General features: G+C 42.6%; 1 protein-coding gene across 1 annotated transcript; it reads right to left on the reverse strand.

Moving 5' to 3' along the window:
- Window positions 1-437: 437 nt before the first annotated feature.
- LOC123482594 (LIM domain-containing protein 2-like) lies at window positions 438-16,466 on the reverse strand. Its single transcript, XM_045210799.1, has 4 exons — window positions 16,282-16,466; window positions 4,587-4,631; window positions 4,127-4,263; window positions 438-4,050 (listed from the first exon to the last, which is right to left on the reverse strand). Exons 1-4 carry the CDS (start codon window positions 16,282-16,284, stop codon window positions 3,891-3,893), a joined length of 345 nt encoding a protein of 114 aa, XP_045066734.1. The 5' UTR covers window positions 16,285-16,466; the 3' UTR covers window positions 438-3,890.
- Window positions 16,467-25,263: the final 8,797 nt, after the last annotated feature.

The raw sequence follows: 25,263 nt of genomic DNA on the forward strand, positions 1-25,263 counted from the left end.
AATTGGTGGCTGACTAAATACTTTTTTCCCCCACTGTACACTACACGTTTTACATTTCTCCTCCAACAGGGTGATCAAATTAAGATCCTACATCCATATCAACTCCTACAAAACATTTCCATTCATTATTATCCACTTAATAATTCAAATGTCCTATTGCTGTAGGATTATTTTCCTGCTGTGAGAAATTTAAGATAGCACATCTGTACCAGTAGGAGACAATATTTATGTTCTATATCGTTTTCTTCAGGCACCTTGAACTAAAACAACTCCCGTTGTCGAGCATCTGAAAGATTGTATAACAGTATATAATTCACACACTAGCTCCTGTACAATTCATTAAAAAGGCTAACTATTTAACCAACAAATGACTTTGGTATCAAATAATGAAATATGCACTGCCTTTAGTCATCATGTAATAAAGACAACCACTTCACTTCTATCAACAACAGCATCTTCATTTATTTTTCCAAAAACATGTAAAAAACAAAAAAATAAAACTATGGAAAGAAATTGATCAAACAAAATATATTTGATTGTGTGTGTGGGGGGGACGACAAATCACATTATTTATAATAATGTTCTTCTACAACACAATTTAACTGGAGTAATAATCCAAAAGAAGAAGGGAGGAGAGTCGAGGTGAAACAGCCAAAAACGTCCTTTTGCGTGTAAGGCCACCATCCACAGGTCAAGTTATATAGAATATTTTTGTTTTTAAACGCATACATATACATTGACAACAGTGACACCTGCATTGAAAAATAAATGTAAAGTCTACATCCAATTTTGCACAAAACTACATGACTCGCAGAACAGATACAGTCACACAGCTCTCATAGACCTGAACCTCCTGGCACCGGGGTGGAAAAGTGTACCTTCTTTCTTTTTGTTTCTCTTTACAAAGAACGTTTATTCACAGAATAATGCCATTGTACCTTGGCACACTGCACGCACATAACAGACCATATGGACACAGTGTTATTTTATATGATGTTCTTGGTTACAAAGCATTCTGGGTGGTCTCGAGGACCCTTACAAAATTTAAAAAGGCAAATAGATATCCTTACAGCTTCAGAAATTGAAATGAGAAGATGAAAACCGTTCAGGAGGGAGTGAAGGGTGAGTGGGTAAAGAAACTGCTGTCTGAGTGAAGCCACTCATATCCACCACTGGGATAAAGTGGAAAAAAGCAGAAGGATTATTTCCTTTCACAAGGGATAGGCTGGAACAGGTAGAAAGGTATGTGCACAGAAAAAAGTTTTTTTGTTGTTGAAAAAGCAATAAATGTTAGGCCATGGTTTTTAGCTATTTATTTCTAAGGCTTTACTTATCAAAAATTAAACATCTCTTTCCTGTTTATTTTCTATTCTGCACAGTATGCTCTAATTCACAGTAAACCTTCTGTCACAATATACATTGTGTCATTCAAGTGTTGTGGCATTGGATACTTCACAAATGATTTAGTTCAATGGCTTTAGTCTCATTCTTAAGCAAGAATGAAGAAAATAGAAATGGAAATCTTGTCTATTGAGTTTGTTGGCCTAAGTAGGTGTCACATTAGAACATTCAAACCTAAAAATGCCTATAGCGCAGCCGTTTCAATCCCGAAGCCACGCCCACATCTTAAAGATAGAGTAAAAACTATACAGAAGAAATAATTGGGGGAAACGTGTTTATTGACAATTGTGTGATATCTAATATCTCAAGCCTTTACTGGGTCTGGCTGAACTGACTCAAGCATTTCCTACCTCTCTTCTCCCACCAGGAGGAGCTACTCTGAGTTTCAGGGCACTGTAGGGCTGAACTCACTGCATAGGCAATTCCCTGAACATGCCCCAGGTCAAACAACATTCCCTGTTAGTGCCCACCACTCATATTACCAGGTCCTGGTGCTCAGAATCAGAGATGGAAGAAGAAGCGAGACATCCCACTCCCCCATTTTTTCTGGTTACATTAGTCAATGAAGTAGACCAGACCCAGCTGCTATCTATCGCATTGGTGTCTATGGGAGATCCACCCTGTTAAGCAGACTGAAACTGACAATTTTTCCAATGGTAAACGGCCTGAAGTGAACAATCTTCATGAATCCAACATCTCTGCTCAGAATCGCATGATGCAGTCGAAACAAGGAACTCATGAGATGGAGACATTTATAAAAAATTTAAAAAAAGATACATTTATGTTCTCAAATGTGATGTCACTGAAGAAAATATTTTACACTATGTTATTTCACTTTGTGGCCCCGTCCGGACATAAGTCATGTGAATTTCTGCCGCGTTCAGAACCGGGGACTCGGAAATCTCAGACTTTAGAACATTCAAGACAATAGGGAACTCAGAAAAACTGGGAAAAATCGTTTTGAGCGGTCATCCAACTCATAATTCCGAGTCGGGAACTCTGGCCTCTTTCTAGAGCGCCAACTTTCCGAGTGGAAGATCACAGACATCAGGATTTGACAACGTTTCCCTCCCCCAGAGTTCACAGTTGTCTTGAAAGCACCAAAAGTAATCCTTAATTTTACACACCAACGTGGCCCAATTTAGCACATGAACAGACAGCTCTGCATGGACAGGAAGCTGCAGGGGATAATGCTGTGACAGTTGTGTGGTTTCCTGTCAGGCTATGTTCCCTGTCAATCTAACATTGTCTTGTCTGGTGAACATGCATGGTCATATGTGCAAGACAATATAGTATAGTGCGATATGTTCACTAAGCACAAGCTACTGCTATGTACAAACACCTATGAGATACTTCTCATATTCAGAATAAAGACAAAAAAGCCTCAATGAGCTACAGCAACGTATCGCATGAGAGCAGTCAAACCCAGCAAATAACAGAGCAAAGAGCGCTTTTTAAAACCGGTAAGTGAGATAAGTAAATTAAGCAGATTAGTTTTAAAAAGTCATCCAGAACACAGGAGGGCAGTACAGACCAAAGGTAATAAGGCTAAGACACTCATTCATACAGGACAAACATGCAGAACTGAAACCTAGCAGCCATTCAGATCATAGGAGCAAAAAATATATAAAAGAAAAATGGAATAAGACAGAATTTCAACAGAATTTACCAAGAGAGAGAATGTGTGACAGTTCTACAGTACCGCGTACCCTGTTTGTTTCTCAGATAAGTGGACCCTGACAAACTCACAAAATGGCCTCTGCCTGTACTACTGCAATGCAGAGGACTGGTCTTTAAAATTGGTATTAGATTTAATTGACTATATGGAACTAAAAGAGGTCATAAAATAATACAAACTTGCTAAATCAATCTAGCTCAGTATGGTTGACCTGAGAGTATGCTCTACAGCTTACAGTGAACTCTAGCTTCTCTAACGATATGTTTATCTTAGCATATGGTCCTTACACCTGTTGCATCAAAAGGGTGCACATTTTCCAGAAAAATAAACAAGAAAACAATATTGTAGTTCTCAAAAAGCCAGCAAAAACATACCACTGGTTTGTGAAGAAGCAGTTTGGTCACAATCAACAAACAATTTCAAAGAGAAATAAAACATAAAAATCATTATTTTTACTAAAACCAAATTAAAGGAATAAACACCCCACTAAATAAAATGTTAAGCAACAGGGGGCGTGACTGGCCAGTCATAGTGGGTCTTCCATGGTGTGGAGAGAGAGCACACAAGAGCGCTGAGTGCACCCCTCATATGACACGTGCTCTTTACGACGTGTTGGAGATGGAGAAGAGGGTTTGGGGGTGAGAAGGGAGATACTATTAAGGATACTGATGACCTGCAAAACAACTACCCAAAACCTAAAACTAACCCTGACCTCAAACAATTCTGAAATTAAATGTCGGTTTGCAGGTCAGGAGTGTCCGTATAGCCTTTCCCGTGGGAGAATGGATGGGACACAGACAGGCAGGCGTGGCTACGCAGTCTTTGTTATGTTCTCTCCCTCCTTGGCGGTCCAAAGCTCCTTGTGCTGCTTGCGGCCAAAGCCCTCGTCATAGTTTCCTTTGCTCTTGAAGAGTTGCTGGTAGTGTGGCTTGCAGTAGAAATCACCCGAGAGGGCAGCAAATGTGCCCAGGCTGCAGGGAGAGGGAAGGGAGGGGTAGAATATAAAGAAAGAGTAACACAGTTTGGTTTGGAGTGAGTGAGTCTCACCTGAGTTTGGTGTTGCAGTGTTTGCAGCAGAAACAGGCCGAGTGGAATATCAGGTTGTTAGCCACCAATCTCTCCATAGGGTAGACTGTCTTCTCACACGACGAGCACACCTCCCTCGGCGTCTTGAAGCTGAAGGACTACGCACATGAACAAAAACCACACCATTACTATGGCTTCAAACGTGGTGTTTCAATGGATAAATCATGCATCTCAACTTGCTAAGTTATCTATAACCAATCTATTGAAATTAGTTGCTGTTGAGAGAGTATGTGACAACATATAAACTGAAGTTCCATTATGGATGATGTTTAAATGACATCTGAGTAAAGGTCAGTAGGGGTGAGAGACACTGGGCTCGACAGACAAGTAATGGAGAAGGATAGTGATTAAAAGATAATGGCCTGCTGGGTTGAAACAGGGACAAAGGAGGAGGATGGAGTGATAATGGCGGTATATTTACTTTGGAGCGCTGGACAGGTTTATCTTCAGGGGCATTTCTGTTGTCCTGGAATAGAAATATGAGTAAACCTCAGTACTTTCCTAGTTAGTGTTATTACAACAGAAGTAGAAGCATGATCAGGATTTCCCCATTTATATTGACAATACCATGACCATAATATCCCTCTTTCATCTCAGTAGTTTCCCCTTTCCCGATCTCTACCTCCCTGCAGCTCCATCTGTCAGTGTACTGTACACCCCGGAGAGGAGGTCAGCTACCTTCTGTCTGGACATGTGAGCAGGTACACTGAACACACAATCACAACTATTTCAAATATTAACCCCAAGGGTGATATTATGGACATCCTTAGGAGACTTAACTTGCACACAGCACTTGCTGTTTAAGAAAGCAACCAGTGCCAGTGTTACACTACATCACTAATCTGGAATTCTGATGTACTACTTTGAGTCAATAAAAAAAGCATTTGTTCACAAACCTTACAACAGTAACAGAGCGGTCCATGCAGGTCTATAGAACTAAAGGCCTTATGTAATGGAGGGATCTGTCTCATTTCTCTACTTGTGGCGCCAAAGCCCTACGCTCTGATACAAACATGCATCCATTGACTTCCTGCTTCAACTTAACTCTACAGAGAGACCCTGAACACTCATTTAATCCATGACAACTGCATGATACCGTACACAAACAAGTTACTTTCAACATACACAAATGTGGACTCCTAGACTGTACTGACTCCCTGTCAAAACCCATGAGGACCGGATAGGTATAATTTTGTCTGCCATATTGCCAACAGATGTTGTCCTAGCTGGCTAGGCCACTCCAGGACCTTGAAATGCGTCTTACGAAGCCACTCCTTCGTTGCCCGGGCGGTGTGTTTGGGATCATTGTCATGCTGAAAGACCCAGCCACGTTTCATCTTCAATGCCCTTCCTGATGGAAGGAGGTTTTCACTCAAAATCGCACGATACATGGCCCCATTCATTCTTTCCTTTACACGGATCAGTCGTCCTGGTCCCTTTGCAGAAAAACAGCCCCAAAGCATGATGTTTCCACCCCCATGCTTCACAGTAGGTATGGTGTTCTTTGGATCTTGGCCATAGTGGAGTTTGGAGTGTGACTGTTTGAGGTTGTGGACAGGTGTCTTTTATACTGATAACAAGTTCAAACAGGTGCCATTAATACAGGTAACGAGTGGAGGACAGAGGAGCCTCTTAAAGAAGAAGTTACAGGTCTGTGAGAGCCAGAAATCTTGCTTGTTTGTCCGTGACCAAATACTTATTTTCCACCATAATTTGCAAATAAATTCAATAAAAATCCTACAATGTGATTTTCTGGATTTTTTCCCCTCAATTTGTCTGTCATAGTTGACGTGTACCTATGATGAAAATTACAGGCCTCTCTCATCTTTTTAAGTGGGAGAACTTGCACAATTGGTGGCTGACTAAATACTTTTCTTCCCCACTGTACTTTAAAGCTCTGTGACCGTCGGGCTTCAGCAGTTTCTCCACATTGACGTCCACGGCCATGCCCTGAAGCAGGACTAGCAGGTCAATTAGCAGACAGACCGGCACATTCAGACACACGCATGTAGGCAGACAGTGAAAAGGCTGTGTCCGCTTGTGTGCAGGCAGAACTGCTCTCTGGGAAAGTCCACTGCAGACATCTCTAAAACTCTGGCTGTTATGCAAGGAGATTGGGGGTAGTGGTGGCGGAGGGGCTCCTCATTTGACAGACAACTGTGCATTGCCACATTCTCGCTACAGCCCTTTCATGAAGCCTGTGCAGCTTCATGTGCAGCAGAAAGGAGGAAATGTAGGCTACATGAATGCACACTGAAGGGGAGTGGACACACACCAAGCACTGAGCCATGGGGGTTTGGGTTGTTTACACCAAATCCAGCTCCTCATTGGGTCTGCTCAATTAGAACGCGTTGGGAAGACCAGAAACACTCCATTAAACTGGATGAAATAAAGTTGAGCCGTTACAAGTGGTTGAGAGTGAAATCCATCAGCCATTGATTCAATCAAATTACAGCCATTAGGGTCAATGGAGAGCTCCCCAAAAGCCCTTACACATCATCTAGCATGTGCACAGATGTGATTACAGTTTGGGAATCCAATTTGTATTCTATTCAATTGTAATTTTTTGCATCAGAGTAACCATCGCTCACTCACTACTGAACCCTGATGTGAAAACCATGTCAGATATCTTTAAACTGAATGACTAAGGAAGCTGGGGTGTTGCCTCAGTTTGTGAGAACGGAATGATGGTCTGATGGAGGCACTGCAACTTCCTGTAGATGCAATCACAATCTTGACAATCTTCCTCCTCGCCAAGTCTCCTTCATTCTCATATTTGGGTAGGGTACAGGGTGCACTGCTTGGTTGGCTGCATGGTAGCTAGCATGACAAACTCACTTCCTGTTGCAGCAAGAGAGCAGCCCCTTCTCTCCAACTTGTAACAGTGAGAGAAAGAAGAAGAACAGCCAGCACTGCTTAATGACTACATTAAAATATCACTCACTGGTGAAAAGCAATAGCCCAATTCACCTAAGAAATCCTCCATATGTAACCGCAAGGTTCACCCAACGGGTGAACAAAAGGGGGAAACCATGAGAGTAACGCTCAACAGGAGCTTTATATTTCCTGTTATAGCACAGCACACAACATACAGTACCTTACAGCAAAGTTGGTCAACAATTCAGGCTGCACAAGTTAAAATCTGCAGCCCAGAATTGCCATAGCCACTAAACAATAATGAAAACAGGATTATGTGCCATGTCAATGGCAGGCACGCACATACAGTCAGACAAATCCTGGAAGGCTTCTACATGGCTGGTGCCATCTGTCTTCTTTTGCCTTATTTGTACATGAAGACACACCACTGACTGGAGCCCAAGAACTGACATTGTGGCAGGAAGTAGTGATGACACAGACTTTAAGAGTCCCTGTGGGGAGCCTGCTACAGCTAACCGCCACCCCACTGGGCTTACAGCACAGGCTGATTACAGCAGATAAGAACTACCACAGTGAATGATCAGTGCACTGACCAAACCTCTCCTTAAAACGGTGAGAAGGACAGAGGGACAATATGCACATTGCGGTGTGCCAACTCTGCTCAAAAACAGTAGGCTAGATGAAGGCCTGCCCATTAGATTAACAATGTAATTCAATTGCAATTTGGTGTACCCATTTAGATGTGTTTGAAGTTGGAACCACTTAAGAAAGTCTCCAGCTAGATAGAAAAAAAATCACTTCACTGATAGCCTACCTTTAGCAACATTCAAATTCAGTCTCTTACCTGTCATTTATTTACACTAAGCGGAAGAGACACTGCATCTCTGTTTGAGTTTCAAGTAGGCTACACTTCATGTGTGATTCTTCTACGCAGCCATTTGAAGAGTTGGGCCCTGCTGTGCTGCACCCACAGTCAGATCAGGTTGAGACTCTCCCTCTCTGCTGACGAGCCCCTAATCTCATTACAATGACAAATCCCATTGCCTGTTCACCCGGAGCTCAGACCACACCAACAATGGCAGGGGGTCTGGGGGGGACTCCACCCTGCCTCGAGTAGAGAGGTGAGGGGGCATGAACCAGGGGATGTCTGTTCAGGCCCAGGGAAACCACACTAGGGCTAGCTCTTCTCTAATAAAAGTATTGAGGGAAGGAGTTTGGAGCGTCAAGTACCTGCTATGATTACCATTTTAGACTTTGAAAAGGTCAGTGTTATAAACCAGACCCCTGTCCAATATTTGGGTATGTTTATACAGATATATCTGGCCTAAATCTGCCCCTTTTAGAAATGTTACAGCAACAGTCAGGAATATTAAAGTCATGGGACGTCAATGTCTCCATCTAGAGTAGAAAGGCTAAGGGACTTTGTGCTGGTAAGTTTACTTAGAACGTGTCACCCCAGGCTGTGTGACTGACACACACACACACAGATGGAGAGAGAGAGATCACCCAGTGTTCTACAGTGAGGGAAAAAAGTATTTGATCCCCTACTGATTTTGTACATTTGCCCACTGATAAAGACATGATCAGTCTATAATTGTAATGGTAGGTTTATTTGAACAGTGAGAGACATTAACAACAACAAAATCCAGAAAAACGCATGTCAAAAATGTTATAAATTGATTTGCATTTTAATGAGAGAAATAAGTATTTGACCCCCTCTCAATCAGAAAGATTTCTGGCTCCCAGGTGTCTTTTATACAGGTAACGAGCTGAGATTAGGAGCACACTCTTAAAGGGAGCGCTCCTAATCTCAGTTTGTTAACTGTATAAAAGACACCTGTCCACAGAAGCAATCAATCAGATTCCAAACTCTCCACCATGGCCAAGACCAACGAGCTCTCCAAGGATGTCAGGGACAAGATTGTAGACCTACACAAGGCTGGAATGGGCTGCAAGACCATCGCCAAGCAGCTTGGTGAGAAGGTGACAACAGTTGGTGCGATTATTCGCAAATGGAAGAAACACAAAAGAACTGTCAATCTCCCTCGGCCTGGGGCTCCATGCAAGATCTCACCTCGTGGAGTTGCAATGATCATGAGAACGGTGAGGAATCAGCCCACAACTACACGGGAGGATCTTGTCAATGATCTCAAGGCAGCTGGGACCATAATCACCAAGAAAACAATTGGTAACACACTACGCCGTGAAGGACTGAAATCCTGCAGCGCCCACAAGGTCCCCCTGCTCAAGAAAGCACATATACAGGCCCGTCTGAAGTTTGCCAATGAACATCTGAATGATTCAGAGGAGAACTGGGTAAAAGTGTTGTGGTCATATGAGACCAAAATCGAGCTCTTTGCAATCAACTCAACTCGCCGTGTTTGGAGGAGGAGGAATGCTGCCTATGACCCCAAGAACACCATCCCCACCATCAAACATGGAGGTGGAAACATTATGCTTTGGGGGTGTTTTTCTGCTAAGGGGACAGGACAACTTCACCGCATCAAAGGAACGATGGACGGGGCCATGTACCGTCAAATCTTGGGTGAGAACCTCCTTCCCTCAGCCAGGGCATTGAAAATGGGTCGTGGATGGGTATTCCAGCATGACAATGACCCAAAACACACGGCCAAGGCAACAAAGGAGTGGCTCAAGAAGAAGCACATTATGGTCCTGGAGTGGGTTAGTCAGTCTCCAGACCTTAATCCCATAGAAAATCTGTGGAGGGAGCTGAAGGTTCGAGTTGCCAAACGTCAGCCTCGAAACCTTAATGACTTGGAGAAGATCTGCAAAGAGGAGTGGGACAAAATCCCTCCTGAGATGTGTGCAAACCTGGTGGCCAACTACAAGAAACATCTGACCTCTGTGATTGCCAACAAGGGTTTTGCCACCAAGTACTAAGTCATGTTTTGCAGAGGGGTCAAATACTTATTTCCCTCATTAAAAGGCAAATCAATGTATACATTTTTTGACATGCATTTTTCTGGATTTAATTTTCTGTCTCTCACTGTTCAAATAAACCTACCATTAAAATTATAGACTGATCATGTCTTTGTCAGTGGGCAAACCTACAAAATCAGCAGGGGATCAAATACTTTTTTCCCCTCACTGTAACGCACACATAGTATAATGAAGCTGGCCCTAGATGTTGAAAGAGGCCCCATGTTAACAGACGTCAGTGGCAATTAATTTCAGTTAGTCTCTCACTCTCATCTTATTTTTAGGACGCTGACCTGCGCCTGATCCCCTTGAGAGAGGGATGGAAAATAAACAGTAAAAATGCACTATGGAGAAAGGCTACACAAGCCTCTTAAAAAGGAAAGTTTCACCCATGTTTAATGTTATATTGTTTATGTGCATCTGAGTGATTGAGTCCCTGGGTCACTTCATATTTTCATATGCATCCGAGTTGTTGGCGTTCAAGCAGGCAGAAATCCGTTCGGTATGACGTAGCACTGTGATAAAGTCGCTCACACTACACTGGAAGTTAATAGGAATAAGACTGAAATAGCAAAAACGTCCATCCTACATGTCAGATTTAAACATTTGGGATGATATATTTTCTCGAATGAGCCATTGATCATATTTTCGCAATATTCCTACATCCAGAAATATGTTATTTAACAGAGGGTATAGCTAATTTGTCTTATTTGCCTGCCTCTTTAGTCCAGGGTACATTGCCTGGTGCGGTTTCCAGATATCTCCTTTCTATAATATAGGAATCCAATGAATTAAGGAACGTATAAATGCTCCACCCTGCAGACCAATTGCATTAATGTGGTCATGCTGCGTCACGCGGTTGCTAAACTAAATTGTCACGCAATCACTTCTCAGTCAGTGTACATGTCGAGAAACGTGGCTATTGTCCTCGAAAGTATGTAATGTCACGATTCCAAAGCTATACGATATTACAGAATGTAACTTTCTATCTCACATCTCTGAAAATATTTGTAGTTCTGTACTTCTTATTGACGAAATTCGATTTTGGGGTTTTGAGCTAGCGCCCAAAAGACTCCCATTCACTCCTTGAAGGAGTGCGCTCCTTGTCCCATAATCGCCCAGAATGCACCGCGCGGCCCATTGCCCTAGCATGGACAACGTTTCCCCATCTCCTCAGAAGTACTGTATATCTGCCGTTGCGAATGTCAGACTCCACTCTGAGACACATCGATCTGCAGGTTGAACATGGTGAGATTGTAGACGCCTAAATTGATAGTGGAGTATGTTTAGGTCACAGTCACAGCTAACTAGCTACTTTACATGCAGAGATTGTATTTGGTATGATCATTTGGTCCTCAGTAGCTCGGCGCTTGTAACGCCAGGGTAGTGGGTTCGATCCCCGGGACCATCCATACACAAACAAAAAAATTATGCACGCACGACTGTAAGTCGCTTTGGATAAAAGCGTCTGCTAAATGGCATATTATATTATTTATCATTTGTAGGTACGTGTGCTAGCTAGCCAGCCAGCCCATAGAGAGCACTGCGGATTTTGTATTCAACTTGAGCTGCAACAGACTTCCACAACGATTTTCCATGTTTCTACCAACCTTATTATAACGCCAAAATGAAAAATGTGTTTACAAAAATATTGTTCTCACTTAGTGTTATTTAACACCGTAAATTAAAAGGAATGAGTTGTTTTGGGTGGATTTTTCCTTTAAGCCACGCACCCAATGACACGCCAAATTTATTTTTATTTTCCTTAACTACAAAGACATAATAATCCCCAGCAATTTAATAACTCAATTGAATGACAGTAGTAGCCTGAAGTGTCAAACGTGGCAATCATTTGAGATAACATCTTGGCTAGTTCTCTTTACTTTTTCCATTCTTCAGGGCATTTGCACTGCTCCCAAAGAGAAAACAGCAGCTGTAGGGTACAAACAGACATATCATCCATCTCTCCTTGAAAGAAAATGCAGAGACAGTAGGAACCATCAAAAACATACAGGCGGAACACACCTGGAGAGAAAAACATGGAGACAACGGTTGAGCATGTTGGCTTACAAAAGAGGTTCTTTGGCAGTTGTCTTGAGGATTAACAATTAGATGTATTTCATTATCTAGGGATATCAGACGTGTTTACACAGATGGATGGTACTGGGGTGAGAAGGGAGAGTCAGCAGACGTTTCTGGTCACAGGTGGTTCTGAAACAAGGCCACTATGTCCAATGAACAAGCCTCCGCTAACAATTAAGTAAGGCAGTATTGAGGCTTTAAAACCACTAAATTAGCACATTTATTTCCAACCTCTGTCAGTTGACAAGTCTTTCTTCACGCGCACATGTCTGGGGAGGCCATTTCCTGTGAGGCTGCGGCGAGAAAGGTTGTCGTGACACGACTAGTGACAGAGAGCCTCAAGGCCATAATCACGGATGTGAAACCTGTCTAGGGAGGTCACAGCCCAGACGTCTGGGAGAAGAGCTTCATAGCTGAAAAACAGGGGTCACGATTGCCCAAGGAAGACGTCTGAATAACATCTACTCTTAGCTTTCACACTTTGACTGGCATAACCCAATATGTTACAGAAACGCTGAATGGACCTCCCATCTCAAAAGGTGAACGAGCAATGTTTAATCTGGGATTTGAACCCACAAACCTTGGCTCGAGGTCAGCCTTTAACAACATTGCTTCTTACTGCCACATCTGCCAATCAACTGATGGAGCCAGCCACACAATGAACACAGCTTGATTCTGTGCCTCAACAAACGTCATTATAACAGAACTTGTTTGAGTTCATGCCGCCTATTAAAAACCCATGACCGTGCCAGGAACTAAAGCATGCATTAAAAGCCTGAAGGCTCTATTGACTTTAGCGTGTAGGGACCCAGCGAGAGGCCGCTGATCATGCATTTACTGAAGTCACTCAAAAACATCCCTCAGCACCAAACCTCAGAACTGATATGACGTTATCGCACAGAGAAGAGAAAGTTTCGCAACCTGGCCTGTGGAGGGACAAGAATTCAGGAAGACATGCCCCATTATGTCGACCAAAACACATGCAAACATGGAAGATTTTTAAACTACCGCGCAAGATACCTTCTGCCCCCTTTGCCTGTTATGTCAGGCTGTGTGACAGCAGAGGCAGGAGACAAAAGCGTGAAAAGTTACACCTATGCATCCCAAGATTTGAAAAGTGGGTGGCGTGTGATGCAGTAGACATTCCTCAGTAAACTGGGTTGCCCACAGCATACACTGCACATGTAGACACTTCGCTGCTGTCATTCTGATTCCTGCTTGAGGGGAGGTTGCTGTGGAAAATGTTGCATTTTTTACTGGGCAGTGGGCACAGTTTGTCCTTGGGTCCTCCCAATGTGATTGCATTTGCTTGGTACTAGGTTGTAAGAACAGCCAATAGAAGGGTTATCTAACTGATGGAAACGTTTTAATAGTCTCGTTGAGTTTGCATCTAAAAAGTATTTCACTACAAGCATCGATACAATAGTGCAGGTGTAAACAACACAATTAACTGTTAGTGCCCTTTAGGAAGTTTCTGTTTTCAAGGGGCTTCCGTGTCACAATAATAAAAACAGGAGCGGAAAAGTTTGGGGGCGGAAACAGCTGGGATAAATCCCATAATGCTGTGTGAATGAAGTCTTACATCCCGCCAGGGCATTAAAAACAACGATTATTGGATTATTTAATGTTTGTTTCTTTCCCCGACTCTGGTTCATTGCTAGTAACTATATTTGGGACTTTTACCCAAGTGCTCTACATAATGACTGAATCAAAATTAATGAAGAGTTTCAAATAACAAATTACATTAATTTAAAAAAAGCAATCTACGAGGCATGGCATTTGTCTTTATGCCATGTCTTAGTTTAATTTAGGTCAGGCTATTGTTCAATGATACCCAGATTCAAAGACATTTACAGTCATTTAGCAGACGCTGTTATCCAGAGCGACTTACAGGAGCAATTAGGGTTAAGTGCCTTGTTCAAGGGCACAGACAGATTTTTCACCTAGTCGGCTCGAGGATTAGAACCAGCGACCTTTCGGTTACTGGCACAACGCTCAACCACTAAGCTACCAACCTGAGGTATCAAAAACTATGAACAATTTAACTGCGCCATTAAGCTAGCTAAAATGGCCATAACCAACTGGGCAGCTTTGGCTACCTACCTTTACTCATTCATAGTCCTATTCTATCTAGCACACAGCAGCTGGATGCATCTCCCACTCACACCCTCCATTGATCTGCACCTTCTAAAACATACAGTACCTGAGGGTCCCTGTCCTATGACGGTGGTAAGGAATTGTTATCTACACCATTCCAACAGACCATTTCTGTGACCATTTGTAAATGATTCTGACACTATGGGGACCTAGCAGTTATCGAGGAAAGCTCAATGAAGTGCAGTTGGAGCTGTTCACTCAAAAATGTGTAAACATTTCCCATAGTGGTATAAAGGAGAGGTGTGCACTATATGGTTAATTCAATTGGACCTGCAATTAACTTAATGAACACATTTTACATTGTGTGACCAAACCCTCCCCTCTGACAGACAGCGGCAGTCTGTGTACCTTTGAATCAAAGGTGCATATGGCTGTACAATGGAAATGCTTCAAGCAAACTGCAGGTGCAATTCTCATTGCAGCCTAGGTGTTTATTTTTTTATATTTTATTTAACTAGGAAAGTCAGTTAAGAACAAATTCTTATTTACAATGACGGCCAAACCCGGACGACGCTGGGCCAATTGTGCGCCGCCCTATGGGACTCCAATCATGGCTGGTTGTGATACAGCCTGGAATCGAACCAGGGGGTCTGCAGTGCCTTAGACCGCTGCGCCACTCGGGTGTCAATACAAGTAGACAGTGTTGGAGCGGAGCGTTCAATGTAGACAGTCAAACCAGCTTCTCTGGGCGCAGAAGTCAGTCACTCAGGACAAATGTCGTCTCGCCACAGAAGCTTGCGCCACAAATCTGAAAGCATTTACGTTAATCTGTCTTCAAACCATGTGTCAATCGTCGGCGAACACTGGGCCAAAATTACAGACAGCATACCGACAGATCCCCGGTCTGTCCCCACAAAGTGACGGTAAACGAAAATGACCATATGCCAAGGCTGTAATTACGGAGATGCGGCGTCTTGAATTGATATTGAGCTGGTTTGGCAAGACCGCAGATAGCGCTGAAAATGTGTACTCTAAATTCTAAACCAGACAAACATACGCGGGAATGGAAGAGAAGGCAATTTGAAAGAGGTACTTTACCCACACTCCGCTAGCGCTGGGCCATGCTGCTACGGTCATGAGCTCGCAGGGAGCCAGATAATTCACACGGGTGTTATTACAATAAATCAATATATGATATAATTGGATGCATTTCAAGGCAAATACCGTTCACCATGACACAGCGTTGGCTTGCAATGATGCGGTCGGCTCATTGCCTTCCAGTTCTAACAAACGCCTACTACACCAGACCCCTTCCACAGCCCTTTATATAACAGGGGGGAGACTCCAGGTTATGTGCACCAAATAATGGCTGGCATGATTAAGTAATACAGTACGTAGACATTAAGATTATCAGCCAGCCAGCGCTTCTGAAGCCAAACTGGTTGATGCATATGATTGGCAGGCGTTACCTACATAATGGCAAAATATAAACATTTACACTATACACAGCCACAATCTGTTAAGAAAACCAACGAAGGGGGATGGACAGTGCACGTTTCTTTATCTGATTCTACATCAGAATGATCAAAACTAAAGTTAAACAAGTGCACTTTATCCTAAAACATTAAAGAAAATGTGACTGTATAAAGCTTCACTTCAGGCAAAACATAATAAAACAAAGCCAGAACCACTGAGAATAGTGATCCGCTATTGCGCTAGCTCGCAAGCTAACGTTAGCTACCAGTACATATTTATTGTTTGAGATAAGCTCATTGAGTGAAATGCTGAGTAGCTGCACAATGCCGTACATAATGCCGGAATGATTAATTAGCGTGCAACAAAGAATTGTCAGAGATGGCAAGTTTGCACAGTGCAATAAAATAGGGTTACATTGCACGTTTTTGCCCTATTTAACAGAACAGCAGGGTAACGTTATACATGTGTCATTACACACAAAAAACTGGTTGGATGGCTAACAACCGTGGTAGCTAGCTAGCATCGACTGGACATCACCTCATCACAAAATGAAAGGGAGGGGGGGAAGAGAGGGTTTGCTGTCTGCTGTCGCTAGCTAGCCATCTCTGTACAAGAAACGCGAGAAATGGCCGAGAAGCACTTACCATCTGTACTTTTGTCAACGTTTTAAATAGAAAGACAATTCGGTGCTCAATAGGCTGTGGTCGATTGCTTTCTCATTCGTTTCCCCGATTTCTGCTGTCAGGATTCTTGCTACAGACCCGGCGAGTTACCTCAGCTTGGCTCTCACCCCTGCTCTTGTTTTTCAGGAGTAGTTTTTTTTGTGCTTTATATTAGCAGGATGTTGCACGCTATTGGTTCCAGTCCCCTCCCCCCACCCAGCTCTCTTCCCCCACCTCCCTCAACTGAAACGGTAATCGGTTCCCCATTACTTTGTTTTCTGCATAGTTCTCAAATTCAGTAAATAAAGTAATTCTTAAGAAAAAGGGATTAAAAAAAAGATTAACAATGTTAATCAGGCTTAGGTTTCAAATAAAACAATTAACTGTCACACACATTAATATGCATACAGCATAACTAATTGTCCTCCCCTTTGCTGACAGGGTTAAAAAAAACAAATTTCGACTGAAAAAACACACCTTTTGACTCTTATTTTTATGATTAACAACAAATCAATACAAAAAGTACATGGGGAAACACAGTTCGACCCTCATCTGCACATAGTCTGACTGCACTGCCACTAATGTTTTTTGTGCTGCAAATTACAAAGAACCCAAAGTCTACAGTACATGTAACAAGTCTCAGCACACTCTTTTGTCCAAAATCCAGTGACTGTGTTTGTCTGGGTGGGTAGGTATGGAACACTCTTTTGCCCTGTGGCCCAGCAAAGAACTAGTTCCACATTTAAGAGGCTGAGACATTCTGCCAGACTCAAATCATTTGTAAAAGTGCAAAGAATAGCACCCGCAAATCCTTAATTCCTGCTCAATTTAACTCACATTCACAGCACAAGTCTGTTATGCACAGTTTTGCCAACAGTTGGCTTTGTGGTGGGAACCTATGTTTAAATATGACATACATGCAAAAGTTGAGCATGATAATAGTAGCACTTAAAATACAATAAAAGCAATTGGTTGTGTATGGCAATTAAAAAAAGACGAAAGAGTGAAGTGTGGAATGGCAGTGTCGTTTGCGGCTGATGTCTTCATTAACTGTTAGGTCCATGTAAGTGCATGTTGTGGGGAGCCAGGGGTGACCCAGAGTCCAGTTATTGAAAACAGATGTTGAGAGGCCTTCATCACACTAGAAAGAGAGGGGTGTGTGGGTCTGTAAGTGGGGGATGGTGTTTAGGCTATTCTGTACTGAGAGAAAGGGGTTGGGGTTGTTACTCTTGAGACTGGAAAACACCTACCATCTAGTGGGGGGTTACTGTGATTGCATTAACGTTGTTGTTGTTGGTGTGGGATCATTTACCATCCATGTTTTATACCAGAGCCCAGTAGCCTGTACACACATCACGTTCAGTATCAGACATACTGTACGCTCTAACTAACTGTTTTTGAGGAGACTCAGGTCTGAAGACCCTGCAGGTCTATGGCAATGCCTGCATTGCGTGTCCGCCACCTTTTCCCCGTCATCCATCCAGCTAGTGTTTCACTCTGTATTGGAATATTGAGGATTGCCATTAGTGCACCATTGACTATGAATCCTGCTAACCTTTAGACAGCACAGCAGTGGGGTGTCACTAAGGGTTTTGCTGGAGCCATCCAGTGCAGTGAGTGACTCATTACATCATCTGGTAGAAGTTGCAATCAGATGGTGTTAGAAGAGCCACGGCTCTTACTTCTTTAATGTCACCCTGCACCACACGGATGGAGTCCACCAGGATATCTCTGGCCGGCCTCTCAATCTTACAGAGCTGAACAGAAGAGCTGTGAGGACAAGAGTGATGTTTAGGTTCATAGGATGGGGTTGTCTTATCTAAACGCAAAATAAAAGTATGGGTAGGATGGGTGGGCGGTAACGCAATGGGTAGCTCTGCAAAGCTTATCCACATGGGCACTAAATTTACACTTGAACAAAAAAGGTTTAGCTGCTACAACGCTATTCGATTAGCAAACAAGGAAAGTGCAAAAGTATGCACAGCAATAGGTTCAAATCAGGGCTTCTCAAACTTTTTGGGTCCGGGGACCCCTATTGATAGCAAATTCTTCAGGGACCCCCCACAATCTGAACACAACTCTAATGAGATAAAAATAGCATACAAGGAGTTTTACTATGACTTCGGGCAGTGAATGGCCGGACAAAGCAAGTCTCAGGCCCTTGGAAGGAAGATTTTAAAGGCCCGCCTCTTGACATTGTAGAGAACATTTAGCAGTTTAAGGCAAATATATTTTTTGTAGTTGCAGTTTTAAAGCTAATATCCTGCAGTTTTAAAGCTAATATCCTGCAGTTTTAAAGCTAATATCCTGCAGTTTTAAAGCTAATATCCTGCAGTTTTAAAGCTAAAATTAGTGCATTTATGTAAATTTAAAAAATGGGGGGAGGGGGAATACAAGTATTGAGTTGAAAAATCTATAATTGGTGGAGTACTGTGGATACCAATATTCCTGTGAGACCCATGTTGCCCAGGGTTAAGAACATAAATTGTAAATTAATAATATTTCATTGTATTACACCCTCTAAACCAGGGGTGTCAAACTCATTTTAGCTCAGGGGCCACATGGAGGAAAATCTATTCCCAAGTGGGCCGGACCGGAAAAATCATGGTATATATAATTTAAAAACAACAACTTCAGATTGTTTTCTTTGTTTTAATACGATCAACATACAACATAAAGCTGGAGCCTGAGGACAGTGTCCAAAATAGTACAAGCACAACAGCACTATTAATCATAAAACACGTCAAGTTTATTTGAAAATTCTAAAGAAAAAGAACAAACACACAATGCCTCAGTGATTAACATAACTGTTTCACAGATCACAGAACTATATCAGGGTGTCATTTCTCAGGCAGAAATGTAGATACAAATAATGAAATCCTGTTCCCCAAACAAGTGCAAGAATCACAGAGTCAAGAATAGGTTAAATAAACAAATAAAATAAAATCAATTAAAAACAATAGCACATCAACATAACAACATATAAACATAAAGCTGGAGCCTGAGGACAGTGTCCAAAAGCACAACATCACTATTAGTCATAAAACACCTCAAGTTATTTGAAAGTTCTGAGGACAAAGAACACAAACACACAATGCCTCAGTGATTAACAGAACTGTTTCACAGATCACAGAACTATATCAGGGTGTCATTTCTCAGGCAGAAATGTAGATAAAAATAATGAAATCCTGTTCCCCAAACAAGTGCAAGAACCACAGAGTCAAGAATAGGTTAAATATACAAATAAAATAAAATCAATTAAAAACAATAGCACATCAACATAAAAACATAAACATAAATCTGAAAGCGTTGCTCAAACTCCCGTAACAGTCCCGTTATTTTATCTTTGAACCACTTCATGTCTGCCACATGTTGGGTCGCGCACACATTTTTCAGACAGGGGAAGTGAGCTGCATCACCACCGGCGAGTTGCGTCTCCCACAATGACAGCTTCAACTTGAAAGAACGTATGCTGTCATAATACTGCGTGACAACTTTGTTGCGCCCTTGCAGCTGTTTGTTCAAGTTATTCAGGTGCTCTGTAACATCCACCATAAATGCAAGGTCCTGCATCCATTCTGCGGAATGAAATTCTAACACTGGTTTGCCCTTTTCTTCCATGAACTGTTCAATTTCTTCTCGTAAATCAAAGAAACGCCTCAGCACAGCACCTCGGCTTAACCATCTTACCTCAGTGTGGTATGGCAGGCCATAGATGTGGTCTTTCTCTCTGAGAAGGCTGTCAAACTGACGGTGATTCAGGCTTCTGGATCGGATGAAATTAACAGTTTGGATGACCACCTTCATGACGTTATCCATCTTTAATGACTTGCAACACAAAGCCTCCTGGTGCAAAATACAGTGAAAAGTCAAAAAATCACGTCCTCCATTTGCAGATTGCACTTTCTCTCTGAACTTTGTCACAACGCCTGCTTTTTTGGGACCAGTCCACTCCGACCCTGTCCAGCGCGCCGACGAGTGCGGTAAAAATATCAGCTGCTGTCGTTGTATCTGTCATCGGCACCAACTCCACGAACTCCTCGGTGACGGTCAATGTGTCATCAACTCCGCGGATGAAAATGGCCAGTTGTGCAACATCTGTAATGTCCGTGCTTTCATCAATTGCAACCGAAAACGCAATAAATGACTTTACTTTTTGCTTCAACTGGCTGTCCAAATCCACTGAAAGATCGGAAATCCTGTCTGCAACTGTGTTTCTTGTCAGGCTGATATTTGCAAAAGCCTGCCGCTTTTCAGGGCACACAATCTCCGCTGCCTTCATCATGCATGTTTTTACAAATTCACCCTCACTAAATGGTTTTGAAGCCACTGCGATTTCATTAGCAATGAGGTAGCTAGCTTTCACTGCAGCATCCCTGATGTCTCGGCTGTGAGTAAACACAGACTGCTGTTTCTTCAGACCCGCCAACAGTTCATTCACCTTCTCTCATCTCCGCTGTCCTTGAAAGTTGTCATATTTGTCGGCATGAAGACTCACATAGTGGCGGCCGAAGGTTATATTCTTTCAGCACTGCAACATGCTCTGAACACACCAAACATACAGCTTTCCCATTCAATTCCGTGAATAAATAGGATGACCATTTTTCTTGGAACACTCTGCACTCTGCGTCCACTTTTCTCTTTTTTGACAGAGACATATTGGGGCAATGAGGGTGCCAAAGCACATAATGTTAAAAGTAGAAGCCGTAATAAATATCGCGGGCAAAACAAAGTAGCTCATTGGCTGCACGTGCTTGACCTACTTGCTCTGCCCCGGTATAAACAGTTTGCTTGCTTAACACAATTGCTATTGCGCCATCCAGTGGACGCAATTGGAACAGCAGTTTATTTAATTGAAAAATTGCAGCGCATTTTTATACTTTACAATGTTTTTTTTTTTTTTTTTTTTTATCATCTTGCGGGCCGGATTAAACCCGTTTGCGGGCCTGATCCGGCCCGCGGGCCGGACGTTTGACACCCCTGCTCTAAACCTATTCCACGGATCCCTTGGCCAAAATTATTTAAATATTTTAGTAAAATTCATTTAAAAAAAATGTATATATGAACATGCAACAATTTCAAAGATTTTACTGAGTTAGTTCATATAAGGATATCAGTCAATTGAAATAAATTCATTAGGCCCTACTCTATGGATTTCACATGATTAGGAATACAGATATGCATCTGTTGTTCAGATACCTTTAAAAAAAAAAGGGCGTGGATCAGAAAACCAGTCAGTATCTGGAGTGACCACCATTTTCCTCATGCAGCACAACATCTCCTTTGCATAGAGTTGATCAGGGTGTTGATTGCGGCCTGTGGAACGTTGCCCACTCCTCTTCAATTACTGTGCAAAGTTGCTGGATATTGGCGGGAACTGCAATAGGCTGTCGTACACGTCGATCAGATCATCCCAAACATGCTCAATGGGTGACATGTCTGGTGAATATACAGGCCATTTTCAGCTTCCAGAAATTGTGTACACATCCTTGCAACATGGGGCCGTGCATTATCATGCCGTCACGGTATCTTTGTGCAATCAAATTACCATTGATAAAATGCAATTGTGTTCTTTGTCTGTAGCTTATGCCTGCCCATACATAACCCCAGCACCACGGGGCACTGTTCACAACGTTGACTTATGCAAACCGCTCGCCCACACGACGCCATACACGCTGTCTAGCATCTGCCCGGTACAGTTGAAACCGGGATTCATCCTTTAAGAGCACACTTCTCCAGTGTGCCAGTTGCCATCGAAGGTGAGAATTTGCCCACTGAAGTCGGTTACAACGCTGAAGTGTAGTCAGATCAAGACCCTGGTGAGGACGACGAGCACGCATATGAGCTTCCGTGAGACGGTTTCTGACAGTTTGTGCAGAAATTCTTCGGTTGTGCAAACCCACAGTTTCATCAGCTGTCCGGGTGCCTGGTCTCAGACTATCCCGCAGGTGAAGAAGCCGGATGTGGAGGTCTGGCGTGGTAACACGTGGTCTACAGTTGTGAGGCCGGTTGGACGTACTGCCAAATTCTCTAAAACGACAGTGAGAGAAATGAACATTAAATTATGTGCCAATTGCACGCTCCCTCAAAACTTGAGACATCTGTAGCATTGTGTTGTGTGACACATTTCTCTCAAATGTTGTGCACTAATTTGTTTACATCCCTGTTAGTAAACATTTCTCCTTTGCCAAGATAATCCATCCACCGGACACGTGGCATATCAAGAAACTGATTAAACAGCATGATCATTACACAGGTGCACCTTGTGCTGGGGACAATAAAAGGCCACTCTAAAATGTGCAGTTTTGTCACACAAAACAATGCCACAGATGTCTTAAGGAATGCCCACCAGAGTTTTTGCCAGATAATTGAATGCTAATTTCTCTACCATAAGCCGCCTCCTCCAATGTCGTTTTAGAGAATTTGGCAGTACGTCCAACGGGCCTCACAACCGCAGACCACGTGTATGACGTCGTGTGGGTAAGCGGTTTGCTGATGTCAACGTCGTGAACAGAGTGCACCATGGCGGCGGTTTGGTTATGGTTTGGGCAGGCATAATGAACACAATTGCATTTTATTGATGGCAATTTGAATGACAAGATCCTGAGGCCCATTGTTGTGCCATTCATCCCCTGCCATCACCTCATATTTCAGCATGATAATGTACGGCCCCATGTCGCAAGGATCTGTACATAATTATTGGAAGCTTAAAATGTACCAGTTCTTCAACAGCCTGCATACTCACCAGACATGTTACTCATTGAGCATGTTTGGGATGCTTTAGATCAACATGTACGACAGCATGTTCCAGTTCCCGCCAATATCCAGCAACTTCGCACAGCCATTGAAGAGGAGTGGGACAACATTCCACAGGCCACAATCAACAGCCTGATCAACTCTATGCGAAGGAGATGTGTCGCTCTGCATGAGGTAAATGGTGTTCACACCAGATACTGACTGGTTCTGATCCACGCCCTTAACTTTTTTTAAAGGTATCTGTGACCAACATATGCATATCTGTATTCCCAGTCATGTGAAATCCATAGATTAGGGCCTAATTAATTTATTGGAATAAACTGATTTCCGTATATTAACTGTAACATCTTTGAAATTGTTGTGTTTATTTTTGTTCAGTATAAAATAAAAAGCAGACATTGAATATCCCTTTGAGCATGGTGAAGTTAATTATACTTTGGACGGTATCAATACACAGTTGCCTGAGAGGAAGGAAATAGCTCTGGGATTTCACCATGAGGCCAATGGTGACTAAAACAGTTAGAGTTTAATGGCTGTGATAAGAGAAACTGAAGATGGATCAACATTGTAGTTACTCCACAATACTAACCTAATTGACAGTGAAGAGAAGAAAGCCTGTACAGAATACAAAAATATTCCAAAACATGCATCCTGTTTGCAACAAGGCGCTAAAGTAATATTGCAAAAAATGTGGCAAACTAATTAACTTAATTAAAAGTGTTATGTTTGAGGCAAATCCAATACCTTACCAAGTACCATTCCATATTTTCAAGCATAGTGGTGGCTGTATCATGTTATGGTTATGCTTGTAATCTTTAAGGATTGGGGAGTTCTTCAGGATAAAAAAGAAACGGAGTGGAGCTAAGCACAGGCAGAATCTTAGAGAAAATCTGGTTCAGTCTGCGTTCCACAAGACACTGGGAGATGAATTCACCTTTCAGCAGGACAATAACCTAAAAACAAAGCCAAATCTACACTGGAGTTGCTTACCAACAAGACAGTGAATGTTCCTGAGTGGCCGAGTTACAGTTCTGACTTAAATCTACTTGAAAATCTATGGCAAGACCTGAAAATGGTTGTCTAACAATGATCAACCAATCTGACAGAGCTTGAAGAATGCTGAAGAGAATGTAGGTGAATGTTGCACAATCCAGGTGTGGAAAGCTCTTAGAGACTTACCCAGGAAGACTCAGCTGTAGTCGCTGCCAAAGGTGCTTCTACAAAGTATTGACTCTGCGGTGTCAACACTTATGTAAATGAGATTTTAGTATTTCATTTTCAATAAATGTGCAAAACAAAATCAAACAATATGTTTTCACTGTCATTATGGGGTATTATGTGTAGATGTAACAACAAAATGTGGAATAGGTCAAGGTACTGTAGGCTAGCTAGCTGGAGAAGGAGAGCTCTAGGGGTTTGGTACACTGACCACTGGAAGGAGAGCGCCTTGGCGGGGTGTAGCTGGTAGCCTGCGGCGGTGGGTAGCTGGTAGCCTGCTGGTAGCTGATTGGCAGGCCATTTAATAGACCATATGGTACGCTGCTACGCTCCCCCAATTGCGTTACCATCCCGGGTTTCGGCACCATGCAAAATAGCTTAAAGTCTGCTAGGCTGGATGGGAGGTAACGCAATGGGTAGGTCTGCAAGAACACAGGGAGATGGTAGCCTTTTGACATTTTCTTAAAATAGGCTTGGTCTTTACAGCTTCATTTATAGTTTTCGTGTAAGGGTTCCATGCTGGTTTGGTTTGAAAGAGGCTAATGATTGCAGGTGGGGATATTTAAAGAGGTAGTCCCGCCTCTTTCAGGTGGACGTGATTTGGTTGAATACATTGACTGAGGTGTGTGGCAACCAATAAGGAGCAGACTCCCCTCCAGGTAGGGGGTGTTTTGCTACGTTTAGACAGGCAGCCCAATTATGATATTTTGACTTTTGACCAATCACCAATCCTATATTTTCACATCAGATCTTTTTCAGAGCTGATCTGATTGGTCAAAATACCAATTAGTGAGAGAAACAAATCAGAATAGGGCTGCCTGTGTAAATGCACCCTATGCCTCTAACAAGTGTACATGCACACATAGGGAGAATCTCAAATGCATACTCCTCGTGTCCTCTCTCCTCTCCTCCTTCTCAAAACCCATTGGATGAGAAAGCAAGGGGTCCCTCCCCTCTGACCTCTTCCAATGGGTTTTGGGAAGGAGGCGA

Source organism: Coregonus clupeaformis, chromosome 35 (assembly GCF_020615455.1).
Source record: "Coregonus clupeaformis isolate EN_2021a chromosome 35, ASM2061545v1, whole genome shotgun sequence".
NCBI classification, from domain to species: domain Eukaryota; kingdom Metazoa; phylum Chordata; class Actinopteri; order Salmoniformes; family Salmonidae; genus Coregonus; species Coregonus clupeaformis.

Excerpts from the sequence above, each read along its gene's own strand:
- LOC123482594 (XM_045210799.1), bottom strand. Across the intron at positions 4,264-4,586 it reads AACCTGTCCAGCGCTCCAAA|TCCTTCAGCTTCAAGACGCC; the intron begins GTAAATATACCG and ends TCATGTGCGTAG. Across the intron at positions 4,051-4,126 it reads CACTGCAACACCAAACTCAG|CCTGGGCACATTTGCTGCCC; the intron begins GTGAGACTCACT and ends CTCTCCCTGCAG.